Raw genomic sequence first — 25,696 nt, 5'->3', positions numbered from 1 at the left:
AATTACAATGACACCTGCAGGTAATTCATTTCAAAAGATTTTATTATTTTAACTACTAAAAATCCATATGAAATATTTAATTAGTATAAATAGCACACACTTTATAAAAGACCGTTTCAATAATTCTGCTCACATTACACTTGATATATCAGAGAAAAGCTTATTTCCAGAAATCACAGACAGCATTAACAGCATAGCTTCCTATGCACAGGTCCTGTATCTTATTTATGATAAAAAGCCACATAACACTGCCCCTGACAGATAATGTTAAAGCACAGGAGAATGTGTAAACATTGTCTAAACACTGTAGAAAACATCTATAAAAACATTCATCCAAGCATTGTTGACATATGTACACTAGTATAGCTTATGTAAAAAAGTACAGTGCATTATGAAGCTCATACACAGGTCTATGTCAGTGCATTTCACAGGATTGCTGCAATCTTTGTTGCCTTAGATACATTTTGAAGGTCTAATCAGTTTAACCCCTTTTGTCATTGATGCACATCGTGGGAGGTGAAAATTCAAAAGGCGTCCTATTAGTAAGCTTTTCCCTCCACTCTACCAGGGGAGGATTACATCACCGTTTTGTAACTGGGATGACTGAATCTCAGAGTCACGCAGGGAGGGGTGAGGGTGGGGGGCAGGACGTGCAACTGACTGGCTGCAGGGCTGGTGCTGGGGTTCAGTGCGTCAGCTCCTTATGAAACTCGCAGTGCGTCCACATCGGGCCTGAGTTGAGTCTTCATGACATATGGAGTTTAAGGTCCCCCACCCTGAAACACGCATTTAACCCCCGCTTCCTCTTCCTCCGTCGGTCACACCTTCTCCTGGACCGCATCCTCCGACTCTCCTGCATCCCTTGCTCTTAGTGCAAATGATGTGAGCCCGAGGTCCCAGAGGCAGCATCTATATATAAGATATGACATATGCACTTAGTTTACATAAAGCAGCCATAAAACGGTGCAAACAAACACACCAGTTGCTTATTCCTCTTATATTTTCCATAGATTCCACATTTCACACTTTTTCATCCCTTCAGCCAGGAAGTTTCCAACAGAAACCTGACCAACATGAACCGGTCAAAAGTAGATACAAATTAAATAGATAGATTAAATTAAACATAAAAGTCGGGTGAAAACCTCAACCTTGCCAATTGAATTCACTACTCATCATGAAACATTCTTTAAATGCGAATTAGAGCCATCCATAACTTCATTTGCCTGCGCTTTATGTGCATAATCTGAAACACTTATTCTGTTAAAGTTTGTGTGTTTTTGAGAGAGAAGAAAGAAGTACACACAATGCTGAGTAATTACTGAATGCAATTTAAAGCACTTATGCATTTGCATTGTATGCCAAGACAGGTGATTATGGAGCAGGCTATGTGTGGTCCTTAAGTTAAAGTAAGCGCCATTTATGACGTTTGTCTAGTGTTTGTCCTCTAAACATGTCCAAACTGTCCAAAAACGGTTTTTTTTCAGTCAATCCAATAATCTGAAATACCAGCAAAACTTTGAAAAGTTTTCTCAATCTACAGACTGAAGAGACAAGTTCTGTCTAAAGTAGGCCTAACTGTGCAGCCCACAAATTAGCCCGCCATTTATTTTACCACTTTTATATAAAATTAACCTCAAAATTATTTCGAACATTTTTTTTTTTTTTTTTTTTTCGTATAACACGGTTGCCACACACATAAACAGACTGTCGCTCAGACCTATACCACTATTTTCTCCTTATAACAGCTGGAAGTCATAAATTACTCATTCATTTTAAAATAAAGTGAGGTGACGTTGTTTACTCACCTGTTGCTGGTGTTGCCGCCTCGCGCCCTACAGGTGTCGCCTCGCGACGACCAGCGCGAGCACGGTGAAGTGTATTGCGGTGCACAGGAAGCTCTTCAGGTGGCCTCGCCCGGCGGTCACCACCATCGCCCCACCGCCCCCACAGCCGAAGCCTCCGTCCGTCTCCCCGGCCGTCCAGCTCTTCTCCAGCTGGTCCCCGACCCTCCGCAGGCGCGACGCGAGCAGCTGAGCCACGGAGCACGGCGAGGGTCGGCGGCCGCTGCAGGTGGAGTCACCGGGCAGGAGCAAAGGCTGATCTATCGGCAGCCAGCACATCTTTTCTCTGCAGCTAGTCTTCTCTCTTTAAGTGTTCAATATATAAAGACCCTCCTTCTCTCCTCTCATCAAACCTTAACTGTGTTTGCGTCCCCCCCTTTTCTTTTTCTGTCTCTCTCTCTCTCTCTCTCTCTCTCTCTCTCTCTCTCTACTGTATTATTCATTGCAGTGTCACATGGTGTGGGGGTTTACATCATCTTTTCCCAAAAGAGAGATGCAATGGTTAACTCTTGAATTTCTCCTGTCTGCTTTGATCTGAGGAGTCTTTTGTTACAGCGTGTGCTCCGACATTGTGTTCTCTTTTCTTCTATTTTTTTTTAACTGTATAAGATGCATTTTGTGTTATATTTAGATATGCATATCCTACTATCATTGGATATGAAATATATGCATTCATATTCTGAACAATTGCTAGCTGTGGCCACAAAAACATATATCATCCCTGAGAATGGCCGCTTCTATAATAAAACTGAGGAATTAAAAAACTGGCGGAACTAGTGTACAGTGGCGCCATGTCCCTCTTCGGACTGTTTATAGAGAAGGACATATGCTTAGTTTGCGTCGGTGCTGAGCTATGGCTTCCCTTAACTGGTCTGGATAACATACACATTCCTACTGCACCGTTTTATAACACCATAATGTTACATTTTGTCAACGATGATTGAGAAATATGGCCGAGGACGAACTTGTTGCGTTCAGGAAGCGTTGGAAACAAGAGTTAACGACTAAAAAAAAGGAGCACCCACTTGTTTGTGCTCCTTCCCCCTCCTGTGATGTTCCAGGTCAGTCCGGCCAGAGAGACTGTAAAAACAGGTATTTTGAAGATTCGAAAGAAAATCTCAACAAGGACTGTAGTGCTTCAAAACCAGTAGTGGATAGTGGTTGTACTGAGGATGAAGGGCGCGTTGGAAGAGGAGGAAAAGCTGCAGCAGAGTCAGAGGATCAGCCAGATTATGTGTCCATTGCACATAGTTTGCTGGACGGGAGGACCAGTCCCCTGCTGGACAGGATTCAGGAGGAGAGGACCAGGAGAAAGAGACAGTATCATAACATAACTCATGCCTGCAGCACATCCCTGCAGCTGCAGCAGCAACCTCAGAGGAAGGTCAAGAAAGACGAGGAGCTGCTGGATCAACTCATTCAAGATCTGGTATGAGGACGATGATGGAAATGATGATGATGAAGGTGTGGATGGTGGTCCGTGTATAATGTGATGTAATTATTTTCTTCTGCAGAATGAAGTCAATGACATTCCCTTCTTCGATGTTGAGTTGCCGTACGAGTTGGCTTTGAAGATATTCCAGTATCTCAACTGTACTGAGCTGGGCAGATGTGCGCAGGTATGCTTTATAAAGTGAAAAGAAAAATAATGAACCTCACACCAAATGGACAGCCGTAAACTCATTTTATTTTGTGTATAATGACAGAAAACCCCAACAAACTGCAGATTGAAAGAGTCCCTGCTAGCACATTTTAAAAACAGCTGCTTTAGACTAGGTCCTGTAGAGGTAGCAAGATAAACATGAGGGCTTTTGGTTGGAAAAACTGAGAGAAACAGAACAAACAAACAAACAAAGAAAACACATTTATGCTATACTAAATAAGGTTCATTTTTTGCAGTCTCTCAAATTTAAATACTAGACAAACAGTTCAGTCCTCAACAATTATTCATATAAAATCTCAGAAGGACAAATCATACTTTAATTAAACAGTTTGTAACACATAGACTGATGCAACACTTGAGGAAAGGTCTCAGGGGTCACAAACAAAAAAGGTCAGTAATCACTTCAGCAATTTCAGACTGCTCAAGTTAGTTCAATTCAGGTATGGTGTTAGTGTGGTTAGTCTCAGGGTAACAATCTGGGAAGGGAGTACGCCTGCAGTTTGGTGACACTTACAAGAAATCCTCTTTTGCAGATGAAACAACAAATTAAAGTTCCTAAAAAGCAGTAAACTTGCACTCACACTGATTTTTGTCTCTCTTGTCCCCCTCCTGGTGAAGTCCTTAAATTACAGTCACCTTGCACTTCCCCCAACCTTCAGAATTGCTTAGGGCAGCTTTAATACCCTATGTGACTTAAATCGGTAAAGATTAGTAAATTACATTTTGTGTGGCCAACCTACAGCATGTGGTGAGTCCATCTGGCGGCCGGGCTCGTTAAGCATGAATAAATCAACTGATGCAAGCTTGTAATGTATGCTGACTCAATCCACTGTCATGCTGTCCAATCTCCTCCCAGGTGAGCAGGGCATGGAGAGTCCTCGCAGAGGACGGCGTTCTGTGGTTCAGGATGTGCACGAGGGAGGGTTATCACCGGGATGCCGGCGTGTCTGACTCTCCCTGCTGGAAGAGCACGCTGCGTGACTGCAGGAGTTCGGCCAAAACAGTGTGCTCCAACTGGAAGGTATTGAACTGTTCCACTGTGGGGAATCAGAATAACTTTATTAGATTACACCCAAATTCAACAGCTATGCTGGAGTTTGACTGGTGTAGTTAGTGCAGACATCAGTGTGGACCATACAGTAGACCATGAACTAAATGTCTTATTTCCAATGTTGGGCAGTAACTCATTACTTTTTTTAAACTTTTTTTTTTGGGGGGGGGGGGCTTTTATTGCCTTTATGATAGAGACAGCTGCACATAGACAGGAAAGGGGGCAGAGAGAGAGGGGATGACAAGCAGCAAAGGGCTGCAGATCGGACCTGAACCCTGGGCCGCTGCAGCAAGGACTCAGACTTGGTACATGGGTTGCCAGCTCCACCCACTGAGCTAACCGGGCACCCAGTAACTCATTACTTGTAAAAATTATTACAGTAATAATATTACTTTCCCCTGTAACAAGAAGTGTAATTACAAATAAATCTCAGTAATAATATTAGTTCCCCCCCAAAAAATTACAAGTTACAATATTACTTTTGTTGTCAACTCCTACTGATTTGAAATCCAACAATCCAATCACAACCTTGCATTCATTTTTGTAATCGTGGAGGAAACTAACTCGGAAGACGGAAACGCTTCCGTTCAAAATATTCCCATTACTTTGATTTTAGCAAACAGAACTGGTTTTTAATCGTCAGGAGTCAGAATTTTGGGGAGAAGGGACAACGGTTTTTTGGGTTGTAGCAGAATAGTAATATATCTAGTAGTGCAACTAATAACAGTTGGAAGGGAGTAATAAGTAGAGTAATATTATTACTCTTGAAATGAGTAATGAGTAATAAATAAAATGTTTTGAGTAACTAGCCCAACACTATCTCCACTTTTAACTGTAATTTATATTTTGAATATAATATAATACGATACAAAAATGTGATTTTAACACAATGATTGGTTGTAAATTGGAAGAAAATAAAATAGATTCTTACAGCCAACCTCTTCTACAGTCAGGTGATATATAGTTAAATGTGCACTCTGTTTTACCGGTTGGAAGATATTTATATGATGGATGGAATAGTGTGATTTCAGCCAGGTCATATTTTCTGTCTAGAACCGAGTTGGATCCATCAGCCAGCTGCAGTTCGAGCTGGGGAAGGTGCTGTGTGATGTCAGCTCCTGTGACAGCTTTGTTTTGGCTGGGTGAGTTTCAAGGACTCCAAACAGGCAGGTCGCTTCTGACAACTGATGTGTGTTAACATCAGCTGTTACTTCCGCTACCCGTACGTTCCCTCTGCCTCTCTTTCCATCTTGTCATGTAAATGTCAGTATAAAATAACTCTTGGTTATTAATCTTCTGATTTATGACTGGGTGTTTAATTAAGAATATGTCACGTTTAGACACGGGATGTTATGTAGCACTAACTGATACAATGCAATAGTGGTTGACAACCAACACTCATTGTAATCAGTCTTTTACTGTTGGCTACAGCGCAGTTAGGAATTAAGAGTGTTGTATTGTAATGTTTGGGGGTGTATTGATACAATGAGATCACAGCTTGTTATGATGTATTCATTGTACTGTACACGCACAATATATTAAACAAAGAAACTAATGGACTTTTACATTTATCCCTCCTGAGGCATAAAATATGCAAAACCTCAACATGTGTCCTATTTAAAATTACTTTCTTAAAGAGTTTAGTACAAATAGTCTCATGTCATTTCTTAAAGGAAAAAAAAAATTTACAAAAAAAGTAAAGAGAAAAAGGCTTGGTAAGGAAAGAGCAACATTTGTGAATGTGGTTCGAGTTACACTACTTGGTTACAAACATATTCAACGGATATCGGATTTCTAAACAAGGACTTGGACAGTTTTTAATACTATAACCAAGTCAACTTGTCAAATTAATACCTCGTGGGAGTCGTTATTGTCATACTAATGGCAGTACTAATGGCAATAGTTGGTGAGGGAGGAGTATATGAATTTGCAGCTGAACTAAATCAAACCTGCCCTGAAACTACTGGGCTGAGACAGTGATAGATTGTGAGGGGCCCACAAGGGCCTGATAGAGTGCCCACAAGGAGATGTGCAGTGTCTCCAGGGACTGGTGTGATTAGATTCCCTCCAGTCCTGGTGAGTCTCAATGGAGAGGACGGTGTGTTTGCATCTTGTCAGGTGAAGCAGATGTAGGACACACAGTACCAAAACAGTCTAGACGTGAAATAATGCACTTTGCAAACATTTTAAAATACTCTTAAATAATCCTTTTTATACCGTTGCTATTAACAAATTCACAACATCAATACGTTTCCCATTATTGGTACTTAAAGAGTTATTTAGCTTAGTGAAAGTAGTTTAATTTAACTAGAGAAGAATCAATGGCAGTTAAGAGAAATCAAGAATGATTCAATTGCATCCACAAAATCTTATTAGAAAACCAGTGGAATGAGATTTGGCACTTAAAAGGCAACAGGAGACATTGCCTCATTAACCCGACAACTCTCGGAGTCACACAGGGACATAGACCACGTTCACACCGCAAGTCTTAATGCTCAATTCGGATTTTTTGATCAGATCCGATTTTTTGTTTGGCTGTTCACATTACCTTTTAAAATGTGGCTTATATCAGATTCCAGTGTGAACTGTTTGTGGTTTCGAACTGACCCGCATGCGCAAAAGAACAATAACAATGACATCAGACGCAGTGAAAGTAAGCATTTTCGCTTTTATTTCAAAATGTTTGTGTAATGGCAGCCGTAACATTAATGAGCAGGTGTTGAGGAGGAGAAGAATGAAAAGAAAGAGAGCCAAATTGGCTATTTTGGCCTTTTGCAGGGTTATGGCTGCAAATTACTTATTATTATTAACTTATTATTAACTCGCCGGCGCATAATTGTGACAAATGTCGATGTAGATTGACGTAAAAGTTGCATCAAATCCGCCTTGGTTGTTACCACTGTGGCCGCATTGAAAAAACTCAGACCTGGGTCTGATTCAGGACCACATATGGAAGTGGTCTCAATCTGATTTAAAAAAAATCAGATCTGGGCAAGATTTGAGTGTTCACACTACTTCTGAAGAAGTCTGACCTGGTCACTTGACAAATCAGATTTAGGCCACTTTTGCTTGCAGTCTGAACGTGGTCATAAAGGCCAAATCTGTTGAGGCTTCCTCGCATGAAGATTTCAGTAATCCGTGCACAAAGTTTTCCCGCACATAAAAGTTTTTGACGAGTGACTTGGATGAGATTCAGCTTCATCATCTTGTTGATAGCTGGCATTGAGGTGATGTACCAATTAAGTGAAAGTGTGTATTCCTATTGTTTTACTTCCTGCCAATACCCTGCGATGCCAGTCACACACACACACACACACATACGGGCGCACACATGTACACCCTCTGTCACACTTGCTGTCACTGTGTCACACACTTTGGCTGTGAGTTGGATACTTGCTCAGACATGATGGTATCTGTGGAGGTGGTAGCGCTGGCAGTTTATCGTCTCCCCACAGTGAGAGCTCACTGACTTGTACGAAGAGGGAACAGAACAAGAGCCTGTTGAGTGTGAGCGGGTGACTTTGTTGTCACTTGAGGACGGGAGACAGAGGCAGCGCTTTGCCACAAAAGGGGAGAAGCACAGGTTGAGGCGAGGTGGTACAAGATGGTCACATATCGGTCTGTTAAAATTGGACTTTAAGTTGGCTACGTGTAGTCTTTTAAGATCCATAAATCATTAACACATGAAGTTATGAGACGTTTTTCTCATTTCAACTCACGCAAACATCTGTTGACCTCTACACTGCATTCTATGAGCCACTGGTTGTGTGTTGGTGGTTTGCCTTCAGGCACAGAAAGAGCCCTCTCTGTGGCACAGTTATGTAGACAGTACTGCTCATACAAATGGAAACAGAGCACAAGCTTTGAGTTTCTTGAAGACCTGTGAAAGACCAATGGAACAATCACTGTCGCTTTATTTTGAAGAGAGAGGGAAATAAATCTTTGTCTGGGTAGGGCTGCAACTAATGATTATTTTAAACATCTGCTGATTGCTTTCTTCCATTCATTGATTCATTGTTCTATCTATAAAATGAAAAAATAAAAGTGACAGCCCAAAATTACCTTTGCTCAACTAACAGTGTAAAACACAAACAATTATATTTATATATATATATATATATACATATATATATAAATATAATGTGTGTGTGTGTGTGTATATATATATATATATGTATATATATATGTGTATGGATAAAGCAATAAATCCTCACTGGAGAAGTTGGAACAAGAAAATTTTGGCTGAATTACTCAACCAATTAATGGATCATCATTAATCATCATGAATTGTTGATCAACCGCTCAATTAATTAGTGGTTTCAGCTCTAAACAAGTACTAACCAGATTCTGGTTAGTCTGAGAACCACTGGCACATATTATCGCAATAAACTGAATCGTAACCATTTTCTTGTGATACGTAGCGTATCGCCAGGTTCTTGCCATTAGAAAGCCCTATAACAGGGTCACACATTTAAAGCTGCATAGGAGTTCTCAAAACCCAGAGGCTTCTAGCCAGTGTACTGGTAGGATAACCTTCACTTCCTACAAGTGTCCTGTGGTAAGGGGTGAAATTCTGAGCATTTTTCCGCCCAAACAACACCCCTGTAATCCTCGATAGATCGTGATGTAACATAAATTTTAGAAAACAAAATAACAACAAGTCAGAGTGAGGAAAGTGTGAGAGGGGAAATGATTCAGCGGTGAGAGGGTGACGTCAGGTATTCTTGAGGAGACAAACTTCTCAGCCTGTGGTGGAAAATGGGCAATAATTCTGCACCAGCCGTTTTATTACAAATCGGAATATTTAAACTATGTGTGTTTAGTGGGATTGATGTGCTTGTTTTGTATCTCAGGTACACATCTGGTGATGTGAGACTGTGGGATACACTGCACTGGGACTCAACTGCCTCTTACCTGAAGCCTAACAGCCTGTCAACTAACTCTGACCCCAGACCTTATGTTAGTCACGTCCAGGTCAACAGCACAGTGGCTGCTGCTGCTTATGAAGACGGTGAGTGTGTGAATGTGATCCTGTGGTGAACTATGAGCACTTGTTGGTGATAGTAAGACATCATGTACTAAGCTGTGATTTAGTACACATTAGTGTTCTGTGTATCCTTGCTCACGCTATCTTGGGTAAAGGCTGCGTGGACCTGTGGAGCACAGAGACCGGTGGAGAGCCCATCCACCACTACCAGAGCCCAGTGAGGGTCCAGGCCCTGGCCCTGAGCCCCGACAGTCCTGTCTTGGTCTCCGCAGCCGGACCTGATATTCGGTTGGACCGTGCCGACGATTGTGGGTACTGGAGGACTCTGTGCCAGGCTCAGCTACCCAAAACTGTGAGTTAAGCAGTTTTACATTCTCCGTACAGATGTGTTATTGTGTTAATTAATAGTTTGTGCTTCAGGCATTTTCCTCTTGTGACTTTCATCTAAAAATTTTTTATTTTTAATGTGAAATAATTATGGAAGTATTTACAGCCTTGTCATTTTGTGGCATTTCAGCTTCTGACAATAAATTGTACTAATGCTGAAATTATTAGTTGATTATTCATTTAGTTTTGGTAGCCGATTAGTTGTTTAAGTGAAAATGCGCATCTCGTATATGAGGATTTTTTGCTTTTCTCTGATTTGTATCGTTATTAATTGAATATCTTAGAGTTTTGGACTAATGCTGTGCGAATATTTTAGATTTCCATTTTAAAACATTTTATAAATTGTCTAATCAATTAAAGCACTTTTTTTTTGCTGGTTCTCGCAGCCTCGGTGGACAAAAGCGGTAGTGTTTCTACTGCCTAGATAATTTTTAGTTGCAACCGTAATTGTACAATATATGACTTCTTGAGAGACTGAAAATATGTTTCTGGAAGTTCTTAAAGGAATTAAAGTGACCCTCCTCTCTATATAAGTGTTGGGCATGATTCATTTGAAATTCAGGCGACACCACAAATGCATAAATAATGGTGTAACTGAGTGAGCACTGTACAAATTACTCCTGTATGACAAAGGTGAAGTGTTCCTCTATCTTGTCTGTATTTCAGGTAGAGAGTCTGGTTTTGGTGCCTGGCAGGGGGCAGCAGTGCCCGCTGGCGGCCGCGGCAGCAGGAGAGACTGTGTACCTATTGGACGACCGGGAGGAGGAGCCACGGACGCTCCACTCAGTCTATGGTCATCCTGTTACCTGCTTGGATGCCTCTGACTCCCATGTTGCACTTGGAGTGAAGAGCACGGGCTGGTCCATGCACGATGGAGGAAACAAGGTGGGTTCAGTGTCTCTGCACGGTTTCCGTTTAAAATTAACATAGGACTGCACAACTGAGACGATGTTTTAGTATATTTTCGCCCATCAGTACATGTTTTGTTGTCGTGTGCATTTGTGTTTCAAAGTATTTCAAACCACAGCAACAGTCTTAAAAAACTAGCACTACTTCTATTACTAATATATATTTATTATCTTATTATTATTATTTTTTTAAGTATATTTTTTGGGGCTTTTATTGCCGTTATTATAGGGACAGCTGAAGATAGACAGGAAAGGGGGGCAGAGAGAGGGGGGATGACACGCAGCAAAGGGCCGCAGGTCGGATTCGAACCCTGGGCCGCTGCAGCAAGGACTCAGCCTCGGTACATGGGTCGCCAGCTCTACCCACTGAGCGAACCGGGCACCCTATTTATTATCTTATAACCCAAGGACATTTTACATACAGAGGAAATAAAAAAAACACGAGTGAAAAACGCTGTTGCTTCATTGGCACTTAAAAGTTGATCAACTAAATTTAGTGTTTTGCAAATCCAACAGAACAAATAATGTAAACAGAAAACTGCTATATTTGTATCTGCCACCTTGTTTTGAGCAGCAAAATTGCCATTTTGAGCCGTCATTATGTTTTGGCTTCACAAAATCATCAATATGAGAAGCATGTCTAGATCTTAGATGATAAGGCTGGACTGGGTTTAGGAAACTAGTTCAAAGCAAAGTGAACTAATTAATTGGAACAAAAATCTCAAAGAAATACGGAAGATTTAAAATCCCATGACGCAGCTGTGTTATAATGATACCAGTGTAATACGTGTTAATGTTAAACACTTATCTGTTGAGTTATTCAGTAACATAATTAGAAAAAGCTTATATTCGTCTAGAAACAAAGACACTGGCAGTGTGATTTGAATGCTAATTGAACTATATTTGCCACCACCAATTCACACATTGTGATGTTGATTGTCTAACCCACTGTGAACAGCACTCTAGTATGTACTGTGTAAGGGCTAACAATCTAGTGTTTGTATGTTAATGGAACTGATGGAGCTGTGTCAAGGCCTAATTTTAACAAAACCTTGAATGTTGACAAAGTAGAAGGCAAAGCCTCAGAACTTTGTAGATGGATTTTAGATGCCTTTATAAAAAATTAAAAATAAACCTACCCAGACTTTACTAATTGAAATGAAAGGTTTCCAATAGAAGGAACAAGGTCACTTGTGCTCTCAACAGGTGCATAATGAAAAAAGGGAAATTGTACAAGCTAACTAATTTGGTTTGCTCAGATGGAATGACGCACGACTTCTTAGAAACACAATTCATGGAGAGGAGCGCAGTGAGGTGAGGCTCTGGCATTAGGCCATTAACGGTTTAATCACTGGCTTATAGTAAAAACAGCCATCTTCTCTGCCCTCACTTTAAATTACACAAATTAGTTAAACTCTTGTGGAGAAAAAAGATGCCCGCTGCCTTTTAAAATGTGGAACACCATTTCATTTAGTCATATTAAGTCTGTTCCACACTTCTAGCAGATTTGAAGTTCAGATTATTTGCAAGCAAAGACTGTTCTCTAAATACATCTCATCTGTGTACACTGGGTCTCTTGACAGTGTGCTCACTATTACTTTGTGTCCCCTTAGAAATGAATATGATGTACCTGTTGGGGATTTGTTTATAGTAGAAATAGCTATCTTAAATAGCAACAAGCCCTCCTCAGACCATGTTCCTAATTACTACAGCCTTTAAGGGTACTTTGATAGACTGTTGTTCCCCAAGCTGCATCTGTTTGCTTCTAATAATATTGTGTTTCTAAGGACCCAATGCCACCTAATTGACTGTTAAGCATTTACATAGAAAGTACAAAGTGCCACGAGACAAACTATTCTGTTGGGATCAGGTGGCAGCTATGCAACAGTCATTATGCTGAAGTTCACTTAATCAAGATATTTTTTTTTGTCAATGTTGATGGATGAAACAAATGATAAAGAAAGCTGCTGCATCCAAAGATTCTTTTTTCAATAACAAATTAGACATTAGTTGCTGTTGAGACTGGACAAGTGGTAACAGCAAGAACTGAGCCTGAGCCCTGTGTGTGTGTGTGTGTGTGTGTGTGTGTGTGTGTGTGTGTGTGTGTGTGTGTGTGTGTGTGTGTGTGTGTGTGTGTGTGTGTGTGCGAGTGTGTGTGAGAGTGTGTGTGAGAGTGTGTGAGTGAGAGAGAGAAGCAATCTGTTTGTGATTGACATGTTTTTGGCAAAGCCTCTCCACTGACATCACCCCCTATTAAAATAAGCACAGCGGACATGGTGAAGCACTGATTCAGTGGAAGCACTAAAGCACCACATAGTGGACCGAGGAGAGAGCAGCAGTGAGGGATGGAACAGCCTTACCTTATCATTAAACAAGGCTACAGTAGGGCAATGCAGAAGCAAGATCCATCTGCTGTTGAATATGTTTTGTTGTCAACTTAATCAACCATGTAATGAGGAAGTAGTTAGTATGGAACAGGTTCTGAGATTCAGGTAAACAGTGGGAAGAAGATGTTTGAAGATGTGGGAAACAGGGATGGGGGTTTCACTATTTACTGTCATTTTATCGACAATATGATTATCAATTATTGGAAAAAAGAATTGAGATTGAGAGTGAAAATACTCATTAGTTACCACCCTAAAGAAAGTTATGATCCCATTATTGTATGTTTTTTTTATTTTTTATTTCCCAATTTCATACTTTTTTCCTATGTGTTGATTTTTTATTATTAGCTGTGCAAATAAATTTTTTTCTTGACTTGAGTTTGAACACGCAGCTCATATCACTCTTATTCCATCTGAAATTGTAATTTCTGCCTTTAGCGGTAACATTTACAGAGTTAAGGATAAAAAGCAGCAGTTCCTTTCCTAGTAAGCTTTGCAGTTTAGATTCAATTCTCTTTATTTGAACTTACAGACGCACAGAAAGTCTTTCAAACTTTCTTGTTTCCATAGTGGGCTTAGCCAAAACTTCTACCTAAATGCCAATTCATGATTAGCACACCTCTTACTAATTAAAGTATTTCACAAATTTAATTAACCTGTCTGTCACTCTTGTCACGTTTCTAACAGCGATTTCATACTGTGAAGAAGACAAAGCATGAATTGGCTGCAACAGTTAGTGATGGCAGACATTTTTCATGCGACCTTTAGGAAGGAAACATATGCTTCATTAAAATCTGTCAAAATGCATGGAGTTGGCATCCAAGAAAGTCATCTCACACCTTTTTGCCTCACAGATGATGAACATTTTAATTTACAGCATTTTGACTTAGATGAACTCAACCACATTGTCATGTTTTTGTTAACTAGATTCAGACTCAGCGGTAATCGCTGAGTTTGCTGCAGTTTCCTTTCAAAATCTGACAGCTTGAAGCACAAAAGCTGCTTTGTGTCGATGATATAGAAGATTCTTTCTCGTATTTTGGCATGCGTTATCATTTAGCTTGTGGCTTTGTCTTCTAGCTTTCCCCGTCTTTGTTTGTGTTGTCAGTGGGTGTGTATAAGTGTGTGTGGTCGGAGCCAGTCTCCAGATCCTCATTACTACTGGCCACCCTCTTGCCAGTGGACTGGGGGGCACCCAGGCATCCACCCAGCTTGTGGTTGGGCATTCAACACAAGCTGGCATCTCCCCTGGCAAACTATCCATCCACTGCAGTAAATCTACCACAGTGCACAGAGCTAGTACTGTCAGAAAACCTGTCATCCTCTCATTGCCTCAAGTTGAGATGGCTGGTTGGATGCATGGAAGACTGAATTAATGGTTTTATGTATAGTATGTATGCACATGGGATTTATTAGAAGTATAGAAGTCTTGTCACTGATCAGGATTAAGACATCAGGATCATTTACTCAATAAAACCCTAAATAGGTTGCCTCCCAGGTAAAGAGTTGTTATTAAACTACTCATCCAACTCCAAGTGTAAGTGAATGTTATGTGAGTATAGAATAAAATGACAAGGTCAGCAGAGCAGTAGTGGGGAGTAATGATGATAACACCTCAGCATTTGAACATAAAGTCAAAGCTAACAGGTGGATGCTGGGATGGAGGTGACGTTGATAAAGCTATAAGAATGCTACACAAATGGCAGCAGCAGGTTATTGCTGCATTTACAGCAGAATTTCAGCATGCATTAGCATAACGGATATCGGCGTATCTGCTTCAATACAATGTGCTATTTATAAGGGGGAGTTGAGTATACTTAGAATGAACATGGAGGATGGGTGGAAATATTGGGATCAAAACATTAGTCCATGGTGGGGGGGACTTTTTCTGGGTATTACTCGGTATTATTAGCAGCGTTATCCACCTAACTTCTTTTTTGACTCTCGTAGTGAGCAAAGTCTGTAACGGCGTGTTTGAAATGTCTGCCTGAACTAAGCTTTGTTTTATTTCAGTCAGACAATTCACATATCTCACATCATTATTTGAATATGAAACATGTACAGACCTTGTCACTCCCCACAGACATACACAAAGATCTGCCCTGCAGAGAGTGGGGAGGGTGACAATAAAACCGTACCTGCGAAAACCTCATTGGATGCGATGCTTAGCACCAGCCATTATGTATAAACTAGTACTTGTGGTTGCTGCCTTGTGGCCATTACCCTGGAACGGGCTCGAGACCATGAGGGAATATACTATTAAGCGAGCACCTTCAATGTGAGGGTAGGGAATTATCCACTATGGGACTATTCCCCTGCTAAGCACCTGAGATCATCAGGGTAATATACTGCTGAACTGAGGTAAATAAATACTAGAGTTGAGTGAGTACCCGGCTGAAACCGGTACAGATAATATACTTACGAGCATCGTCAGAGTAAAATATGTCAATGTGTTAGTTCTGCAAACATTAATTCCAGATACGAATACAGATAATTTAGTTGAACAGATTCAGATAACGTTGTACTTGTTCATCCCTAATAAATACCACTGCACCCAACTACCTTCACTGAAACTGGGGAACTACATAGCACACACACTCTCAGACTTATTATAGCACCTTAAACACATGGATGGTGCTGTTTAGAAAGTTAAAATACCAATATGTGCTTACAGAACAGTTATCTCTATAGCTTCTTACTTTATTTGTTCATCTTGTTTAATTAGATTGGGAAGCAGCCAACAGCTTCTTACCACAAACCACTGCTGAGCCAAGAAGCACAACTAAACTACTTTTTGTAATTTGTGTTTTAGCTTTTTTGTTCCTTTTGCGTCTAGCTTCTTGTTTGTCCGGGAGAAATCAAATTCAACTGCACACAGAGTTCTCTACAACTGTGGAAATACACGAAAAAAATGCCATGATTGTATTTTTGAGAATAACAAGTACAGGTATCAAAAAGTGGCATCGGAGCTCGAGAAGTTTTCTATGAATAAGCATCTATTATGCTTTATTATGCTATGAAGTTTCAGAGTCCCAAATGACATCAAACCACAAGCCTGCCATTATCATGCATCTGGTCCTATGTGCTAATCTCTGTTTGTCCACATGCTGTTTAAACCAAACGTAGCTCCGAATCTATATTTGTTTCAGACGTCTGTGTTTGCGTATGATTGGGGCAATCACGGGCCACGGAAAGCCAACGGTCTATGGATTTCATTCAAACCTTTCACCTCAGCTGGTGATTTCACTTGTTAGTTTCTCTCTCTGCTTGATGGAGCGTTAATCAGTGAAATCAGCTTGTGGAGTCTTTGGTTGGAGTGAAAAACCTGCAGTCAGTTTGCCCTCCATGGCACATGGTTTTCCATTGCTGGTCTATGATATTCCACTTAAGATTAATCACAATCTGATCTTTGGCCAAATGTGTTCAAGAATATACACAACGGCAACATAAAAGGTTTTTCTCAAAAGGACAGCTGTAATTGCCAACGTTTTCATCTCTTTAAAAGCAAAGAGTAATTGCATTAACATCCCAGTACAAGCCACCATTAGAGTGTCCTTTTGTCTGCAAGCCTCATTGGGGCTCCAGCAAGTGCATTAACTTAACAACTCCTCTATAGTCATCCTCATGGTAATGCTTCCTCAAGACATACTGCTACAGTCTCTAAACAGCCCCCAATATTATCACAAAGCCGCTTCTTTGCCTCCCTCCCTCGTTTCTCTATTTTATTGGGTGGATACTTATGATAATAAAATATCTTCCCCTAAACTGCCATGATTCATAGAGAACAGCAGGCTGAACCTCGCCCCCCCCCGCCTCTTTCTCAACTCATCCCCCTCTCTTCCGCTGTCCAAATCCTATCAAGCTGTCATTTCAAAGTCCGGTGTGATTTGGGCTTTGCCCCGGGGTGGTGCACAATTAAAGCTCTGCTTGGCCCAAATAAGGGACACACAAAAACTGCTGGCATCTCCTTAAGGCTTACATCATGCCTCCCTTCCTTCAAACTTCTTTATCTTTGTCGCTGTCTCTCCATCTCTCTCTCTCTCTCTCTCTCTCTCTCTCCCTCCCCCCTCCCTCAGTTTAATTTCTTTATCGTTTTAATTATTCAAAGTCAATTTTGCCTGGCGGTTATCCTGTTTGTTCTGTCTCATTTGGATGAGAAAACACCAGCCGCTAATTGACCAATTAGGCCAGCTCCAGATGACATCATTGTAACTTGTATGAAGAAAGTTTGCTGCAGCCGTTGAGCCGGAGGCAATGCTGCGCTGTAACCGAAGTATACCTCTAGGCTGATTTTTATTTTCTTCCCCCCCAGATTTAAGACTTAAGGGCTGCTTTGTTTTTAATTAACTGGCAAAGCATCACTTCAGTTAGCTGTGTGTGTCTTTTGTGCGATATATTATTCCCAATTATCGTCAGTTATATCTCAGTGTGTGGTGTTAAACTGTGCGAGTGAGTGGTGTATGAATCGTAGCCCTTTTTTATACAGTCACCCAATTTCATGGGCAGAATGTAATTCACTTAATTAACGTCCTCATTTTTATTATTTTGTAATGACTGTCTACAACACAGACAGTTTTTGGATACACAGTCCGACACGGCTCAGCAAATATTGATGTAAACACCCTCTAAAAGGTTAACTTGTTAACTTTGTTTTTTCAACCTTGACCCTTTGTTGGGAGTGACTAATGGGGACAACAAGTTTTGAATTTTGGTCCAGTTCTCCAGTGAGAGTGCTGCAGCCTGCAGCCGTGAAACGACCTACAACTAATTACTTGTTGGGAATTTTCACACTGTCCATTATAAGTTGTTTGTTTTTGCAGCTAATATTGTTATTATGTCTCAGATTGTTGTCTGGCAACATTATGGAAATGATCCTAAAAAAAAAGAATTTTTTTTTTTTTTTCTTGAGACGGTCTGTGAAATATCCTTGATGGGCATAAGGTCACATCACCCACAGGAACCCCCCCGTCCCCCGTCTCCCGAGTTTTGCGGCCTTGCAGCTGCGGATTCACCCTCCTCTGCTTGTTGCCCCTCTCTCTCGGTCTCCTCGTCCACTCTTCAATTTGTAGGAGCTCTTCATCCGTATACCGTACTATGTGGGTGGCCACCAAATTCAAATTCATCCACATTGTCAAAATCAGCTAAAGATTCAGCTACGATACTGAAAATCTTTTACAGAACACTGAGCTACTGATTATAGCTGATTGTAAGGATTATAAAGAAGTCCTTATAATCATTGGAAATCAGTGCTGATCAGTCGCACAAACAAGCACTTTTAATGAATATACTTAAATGGTGTAAGGATTGCATTGTAGCTTGTTTTGCAGCTACAGGCTCCAGCTCAATCGACCAAAATTAAAACTTGCTGTCCCCATTATTCACTTTGAGTTAAGTCTTCAAACTCATGCTCCGAGCTTATACATTTGGTGATTTTGTGATGCGTTCGGAGGTTGACTGAACTTAATCTTTCAAATGACTGATGTTTATGTATGTCCTTGCTTTTCAGATCCACGTCTACAACCTAGAGACGGGCAAGCCTGTGGTTTGTGTCGGCAGCTCGCCGGGAGATTTCACTTGCATCAACTTGAGAGACACCCCAGCTCACCTGCTGGTGTGTGGAAACAAAGACAGGAGGTAGGACACTTACACAAAAAACACACACTGTCACTCAGATGGAGATGGAGATCATGCATGAGGACAAAATCTCTCACTACTGACACTCTGGGATTTATTCAGACGTCACAAACGGTTGAAATGGAGCCAAGAACTTAAGCTGAAAGGCGCGCCTGTTGAATAGTTTCCCCATGGTGACACCTGATGAAAGAGGCTGAAGGAGGAAGCTAGAGCTCCAGTGCTTGTAGTGAAGAACAGGTGTTAGGAAAGCGTGTGTGAGAAGACAAAACTCTATTCAATTTCTACATTATTGACACTTCTCTGTTGCCTTGAAACCCAAAAGCTTGATTTAAAAAAAAAAAAAAAAAGAATGACAGAGTCACTGCAATGATCAGATGTGAGACATTTTGTTCTTTGAGTTGAATACAGATGTCGGCCTGTCTCCTCTTTTACCTGGGATGCTATACAAGAAAAAAACAATCTGAAAAAATCCATCTGTCTTGGTCCCATCCAGGAACAATAAACACATCCATGCATGGACACACACTTGCCACATCGCTAACCTGGCTCTCCAGATGAGGAAAAGAAGCATAAAAGAGCCATTCTCATCTATTCTGCACTTGTTAGCGGGTGTTTCGGTGCACGAGCTGGCAGGAAAACAAAAATCCCTGGCGTGTCTTCGTCCAAAGCTGCCCCCGCTGTTTCTATTCAGCACCGAATCCATCTGGCTGTTAAGTATTTGGCTTAAAGCGAAAGACAGACCATATCATATTGTTTAGGTTCTGGGTCCCCCCCCCCTTCTTACCAGTTATGACTCTCAGCAACCGTACAACAGAATGCTCTGTTAAAGATGTTTTTCAAGTGCCAAACGAAAATGTTCAGCATTGTTTTGATTGAAGAATTGAAATGGTTGTTTTCTTGCCAGAGCATTGGTCTTAATCCAAGTCCTTTCTGTTTTACTTCTGGTTTTTGCTTTCTGATAGATGTGTAGTGTTGCTCAGAGAGATTCACACACCAGCTTGGCTCTTCCACTTTGGCCCCAGCTGATGCAGTGCACAGTTGAAGACAAATGGAAATGGTGGAGAATGAGGGACAGTCGGCAGTCTTGGCCCTACGACAGGGTGGCTGAAGGCCAAAGCCTAATGCATCCCTTCTTTTTGTCCAAATGATTTTTGTCCCTGTGTTTTTTTCTTTTTTTGGTTTTTGAGATCCAGGGAGCAAATGAGGGCTCCTGATAAGGGCTGTTTGGAAGATGGCCACACCTGTGCAGATTGGGAAAGATTTGGGCTAAGAGCAAAACTGGATACAGTAAGAAAGAGGGAAGACATAGTGCGTGTTATACCTATGGCTATTGGTCACTTAATATGCAGGTCTACTTCCTGAGACCACTTTGCCAAGGTCTTGGACTTGACTTGTCCTGCCATTGTCCTTTAGTCACACTAGCTGCAGGGCTATGTTGGTCTGTTGGTCAGGGTCCACCATCTTCATTTGAATACAATGAAAGAGAGTGCACAGGGATTCATGTTTCCCTCGGGATGATTTCTACTCACCTTAGTGATCCCCTTACTTTGCATCTAGAGTTGTCATTTGGTAAAATTTCTTTCTTTGATCAATTCTTCAGTTTATGACAAATACCTGAAAAACACATGACATTCAGGATCAGCCACATTTGGTGATAATTAGCAAATATTGCTAACATACTAACACGCTCTAGTGCAGTTAAACGCGTTATTAACGGCGTTAACGCAAACCCATTTTAATGGCGTCCATTTTTTTATCGCGAGATTAACGTTCTTTTTGGCCTAGCACACTCTGTTGTTTTTTTCACATGCTGTTGCAACAACTAGCTACGTTAGAAAAACTACAACACCACACCAGATCTAGCTAGACCGGAAACAAAACAACAGGCACACCGCACACACTTGTTTAAGAGTAGTAGACGTTACATTTTGAGTGGATGGCGAGCGCGAGACGCCGAAATGGATGCCAATAATATTCTGAATGGAAAGTTTACTTTTAAAAAGTTGGTTCCATTGACAAGACCAAAGTGATCTGTGTGTTTTGTCGTTGTGAACTGAGCTATCATCGCAGCACGTCCAGTCTGAAATACAACTTGATGGCCAAACACACAGCTGATGTGAATTCTCCGCCCCCTCGTCAAAGCCAGGCGACAATGGATGACTTTTCAATAAAAACAACATTTGCACAAAGCAAGCCGATCCACTTTTCCATGTTGATAAGAGCATTAAAATGAGAAAAAATAATGGGACAAAAAGAAACAAGGGACATTTAGAATAGATAAAAATGTGCGATTAATTGGGAGTTAACTATGACATTAATGCAATTAATTGCGATTAAATATTTTAATTGTTTGACAGCACTAATTTTTACTCTTTAGTCGGTCTTTGATAAACTCTTGGAAAAACCTAATTCATGTTCAGTTTTTTATTTTTTTTTTTTCACCTGTTGTTGACTTTGGTTTATTCAGGCCTCTTTCTTGACTTGATCTTTTACTGATCTTGGATAAAGAAGAATACAGGTGGTCCTAACTCACAGGTTGAAAACATGTAACAAAGTTTATCATATCCATCCATTCATATGGAATATCAAAGACCACTTGGGATTAGCTAACCATAGGTTTTCATCAAACATAATCCTTAGTGTATAATGATTAATGCGTCCTGTAGCTGTAGGAAACTAACTGGAGTTATCCGAGCCTCTCCCACACTTCTCTTATTAGGCAGAGCTCCTCCTGATTAATGAAGAGGAGTCTGGCCACTGACAGCTCGCTGAAGACTGAGCCGCCTCCAACATTAGATTTATGGTTCCCTGCGGTCTGCCAGTAATGTTCAGTCCTCATTGTTTAAACGTGTGCTTCCATCACGTAATGCCACTAAACAGGCAAAACTAACTGCAGACAACAAGTCCATGGTGCCCATTTACCCATTTAACTCTGATTCTTTTACAAAAAAACTTGGAAGCGGAAATGAAATCTGTCTGAGTCCCTAAAGTGAATTTGATTATGGTAATGAAGTCTTGGAAGGAGGTTGAGCCTGGATGGAGTCATGTCCTGGATGCTTTCAGCTGCAATAAAGCCACAGTGACAACAGATGGAGCTGAAGGTCCCCTGGGCGTTTGTTGCTCATGAAACCCAGCAAGTAAAAATCCTGCTCTTACTGCCAGTTATTTATTATAAATACCAATACAAATATTAGTTAATAATAATAATAATAATAGTAATCATAATATCATAAAAGATAATCATAAATATCTTAGCTAAGTGCTTTGTAGAAAGGGTTGAAAAAGAAATATCCAAATCAGAATATTTATTAAAATAAATACATGGGTAAGAATAGTTCAAGTTCAATACAAAAGCAATTAAAAATAAAGAAAAAAATATATTTAAATAAATAATAATAAATAAATAAATATCTTTTTTTTAAATTGGTTTTGTTGTTAAGAACACAAACAGAACAGTTCAGGTCCATTGATGATTACACAGCAGGTCAGTTACACAGACACATAAATACATACAGTTAGAGAGATGCAGAGAGTCAAGCTAAAAATCTTGTAAAGTGCACATACACACACACACAGAGGGGACACAAATAGACAAAACATGGATTACATAATGAAATAATAATAATAATGATGGTAGTACTAATGATGATAATAGTAAATATAGTAAATTAAAAAGGGAAAAATATTTTTTACTCTTGAGTGTTCAGGTCCAGTGTGTAACATTTAGGAGGATCTATTGGCAGAAATGGAATATAATATTCATAGGTATCTTTTCATTAGTGTATAATCACCTGAGTATAGGAATCGTTATGTTTTTGTTACTCGCCTTCCATGGAGTTTGCCATGTTGAACCGCTATGTTTCTAGAGTAGCCCCGAAGGGACAAAGCCAACACTGGCTCTAAATGGGGGTGTCTGCGTCTTTGCGATTGGAAGGGGAGGGTGAAGCAACAACTACACCACTAGATGCCAGTAAATCCTGCACACTGGGCCTTCAACATACAGTTGTGATAGCGAACAGAGGCCCAAAGTGTGCCAACAAACAATATGAATACTTGTATGCTTTTGACCTCAACACGTTTTAAATGTGATCTGTGAAATCCTCAAGTCAGTTTTTTTTATTTGTCTTGCGCATTTAGAGCAAGAGCCATGTGAAATGTGTGCGCAGCTGGATTTTTAGTAATTCTAATGTTGGCAGTGGTTTGAATTGTTATTTACTGTATGTTAATTGCATGCCACAGCCAAATACTGAAGACTGTGTGTTCTGTCTGTAAAGTACCTTCAGCTCTATGCTGTCGGACATCATGAACACTCTTTATCCTATAAACACATCAGTTAGGATTTTTTTTTAACTTTTTCTAACTACTTTCAATGTCATGCCTTTTAACAACTTGCTTGTGGCCGTATTTGTACCTGCTGCTATTGCGTATTGCACACGCTTTAAACACACTTTATTTTTGTCTTGTTTATTCACTTTTCACTGGTATTTAGGTACTCACCTTTTTTATATGTGTATATATTTATTTATTTTTATTTAGCCTTTTCTTCTGATCTACTGATGCAAAACGTTTGCAACATGATGGATTTTACATTCCCTATCTAATGTAACATCAGCGTCATGTTAACATACATATTTTGTTGTTATTTTGTTTTGTGTTCTGTCTGTATGTCAAACTTAATTTATATCTTCTCTATATTAATTAAGTGTACTGTTTTTACCTGGCCCCATATGCAGTAAAAGGTGGTAAATATATCCTGCTGCCGGATATCAGGAGTTGAAATAATGTGATATTTGGGTTAATCCCAGGTCAAATACGACTGGAACTTGCATTGGCGCATGTGCTTCAGTTTGTATTTGTCTTTGGTCCCTTGACTGGATGTTGAAAAGTTCCTTCAAAAGTGAGAATAGCGTCCTTTTGTCTGTAAATGAATGAACTCTTTGACAAACTGTGCTCCCTCTTGTGCGGCCTTGGAGTCTTCCGCCTCTGTTAGCAGGAAGTGAAATCCAAAATTACCACAATTCACTGGAGGAGACTGATACTATTGTACTCACTTCGTTTACTATTTACTGTGATAGAGAAATCCTTCAAAAAGATGTGCAAATATAAGACTTTCTTTACATTACGATTGTATTTCCAACAGAAACACGATTCATCATGTTTTTCAATTAACCTTCCTAATTCCAACGTGGCAAAACTAAGCAACACATTTCTAAATAAATTAATAGTAGCATTTGTTTCTGCTGTGATTCAGGGTGAGGGTGTTTGACCTACGAGCTGGCTCCTCCGTGGCGTCCCTGTACGCCCACCACCTGGGTGTCACCTCGGTGCAGGCGGACGACTGGAAGATCGTGAGCGGCGGAGGCGAAGGATTGGTGTGCGTTTGGGAGATGAGGATGGGAGCGAAGCTGTGGGAGATGCACAACAGGTGGGATTTTTCTTTCCTCTAAGCCACTAAAGATGTCACATCTAGCTTAACCAATTTGGTACCACATCCAAATTAGGGGAAAATGTGAATGTGTGCAGCTTTTCGCTCATGTGAGGGATGAAATCAGAATTTTGACATTTTAAGATGTAGTGTAATTTATTTAAATTTGCCTTATTTTTTTTTACAAAAAGGCTAATGTGAACAAATAAAAACTATGCAGTAAGTAAAAAGTAAAAATAGATATACTCAGTTCTAAAGGTGTTGTTTTCGGTCTTGGCTGCAGGCATCCTGTCAGGCATGTGCGCTTCAACACCAGCACCCTGGTAACAGCCAACATCCCCGATGACAAGTCACCGCGGGGGGCCTGCATCACAGACGATGACCTTACAGCTCACCGCAGGTCATCGATCTTCCTCCCACACTCTTCTTCTTTTTTTAACCTCGATCTCTTCTCTACTACCACCCCCCAGCTCCCACAAGCTTACAGAATCTCAGAGACACTTACATTAGACTGCTTCTCTGTACCTTAGGTCTTATAAACGCAAAGCTAACCATGTAACATTCTTAAAGGAATAGTTTGATATTTTGATTGATTTTGAGAAATATGCATATTTGCTTTCTTGCCGAGAGAATACCATAGATGCCACTCATGTCTGTACGGTAAATATAAAGCTCCAGCCAGCAGCCGGATAGCTTGACTTTGCAAAAAGGCATTGTTGGTCTAAATAAAGCAATCCAAAGAAACATCTGTGCATTTTGCTCTTCAACCCATATTTCACTGGTTTGAATTTCAGAATGATCCAGCTCTTCTTAACAAGCATCTACTTTTAACAATATCCCAGCAAGTGAAGTACAATAAATATCTCTGTTGCTGACACAAGTGTTTTTATTTATCCTTCAGACACCGGGGAGTCATCTGCCATTACGACTTCTCTGAGAATGCTCTGTCACAGGATCACATCCTGCCCATCTGCAGGTCCAACTTCACTGAGTCCTACGGCTACAACTACAACATCGGCCTCACGGTGCCTTATGACAGGCTGTCTGGTTCCCATTCATCCCACTGACATGCAGTTCTCCAAACTGCAACTGGGCTCAGTGTGTGACCGAACGGATCAGTTAGATTCTCCAAACTGTCCTTTTATTTTATTACTTTCCTTTTATCATCATCGTTAAATCAAGCTTTTCGGAAATGTAACATTTCGTTGTATATTACCTGTAACTGTTGCAAAAGTATTTGTAATTTTCAATGTTGAATACAGCTGCAGAGATGTTGCACAGCATCATCACAGTTTTTAAACCAATACTGTAAAATCTATGAATTTTTAATTGTTCGGCTTCCTGGATTTGATTCAGTGCCGCTGTGCAACATCACAGCAATAAAAAAATTCATATTTCTACCTCATTCATTGCTTC

At 40.4% G+C, this 25,696-nt stretch overlaps 1 protein-coding gene and 1 long non-coding RNA gene across 2 annotated transcripts; one reads left to right on the top strand and one right to left on the bottom strand.

The window, feature by feature from the left end:
* Positions 1-24: 24 nt before the first annotated feature.
* Positions 25-2,210, bottom strand: LOC127376630 (uncharacterized). Its single transcript, XR_007887546.1, has 2 exons — positions 1,806-2,210; positions 25-909 (listed from the first exon to the last, which is right to left on the bottom strand). It is a non-coding gene; the product is annotated as an uncharacterized LOC127376630 (long non-coding RNA).
* A 3-nt stretch (positions 2,211-2,213) lies between these two features.
* Positions 2,214-25,685, top strand: fbxw8 (F-box and WD repeat domain containing 8). Its single transcript, XM_051423684.1, has 11 exons — positions 2,214-3,270; positions 3,356-3,460; positions 4,361-4,525; positions 5,609-5,697; positions 9,409-9,566; positions 9,698-9,894; positions 10,596-10,814; positions 18,728-18,855; positions 24,107-24,280; positions 24,564-24,680; positions 25,182-25,685. Exons 1-11 carry the CDS (start codon positions 2,791-2,793, stop codon positions 25,345-25,347), a joined length of 1,998 nt encoding a protein of 665 aa, XP_051279644.1. The 5' UTR covers positions 2,214-2,790; the 3' UTR covers positions 25,348-25,685.
* Positions 25,686-25,696: the final 11 nt, after the last annotated feature.

Source organism: Dicentrarchus labrax, unplaced genomic scaffold (genome assembly GCF_905237075.1).
Source record: "Dicentrarchus labrax unplaced genomic scaffold, dlabrax2021, whole genome shotgun sequence".
NCBI classification, from domain to species: Eukaryota; Metazoa; Chordata; class Actinopteri; family Moronidae; genus Dicentrarchus; species Dicentrarchus labrax.
This window is presented reverse-complemented; position numbering and strand designations above follow the sequence as displayed.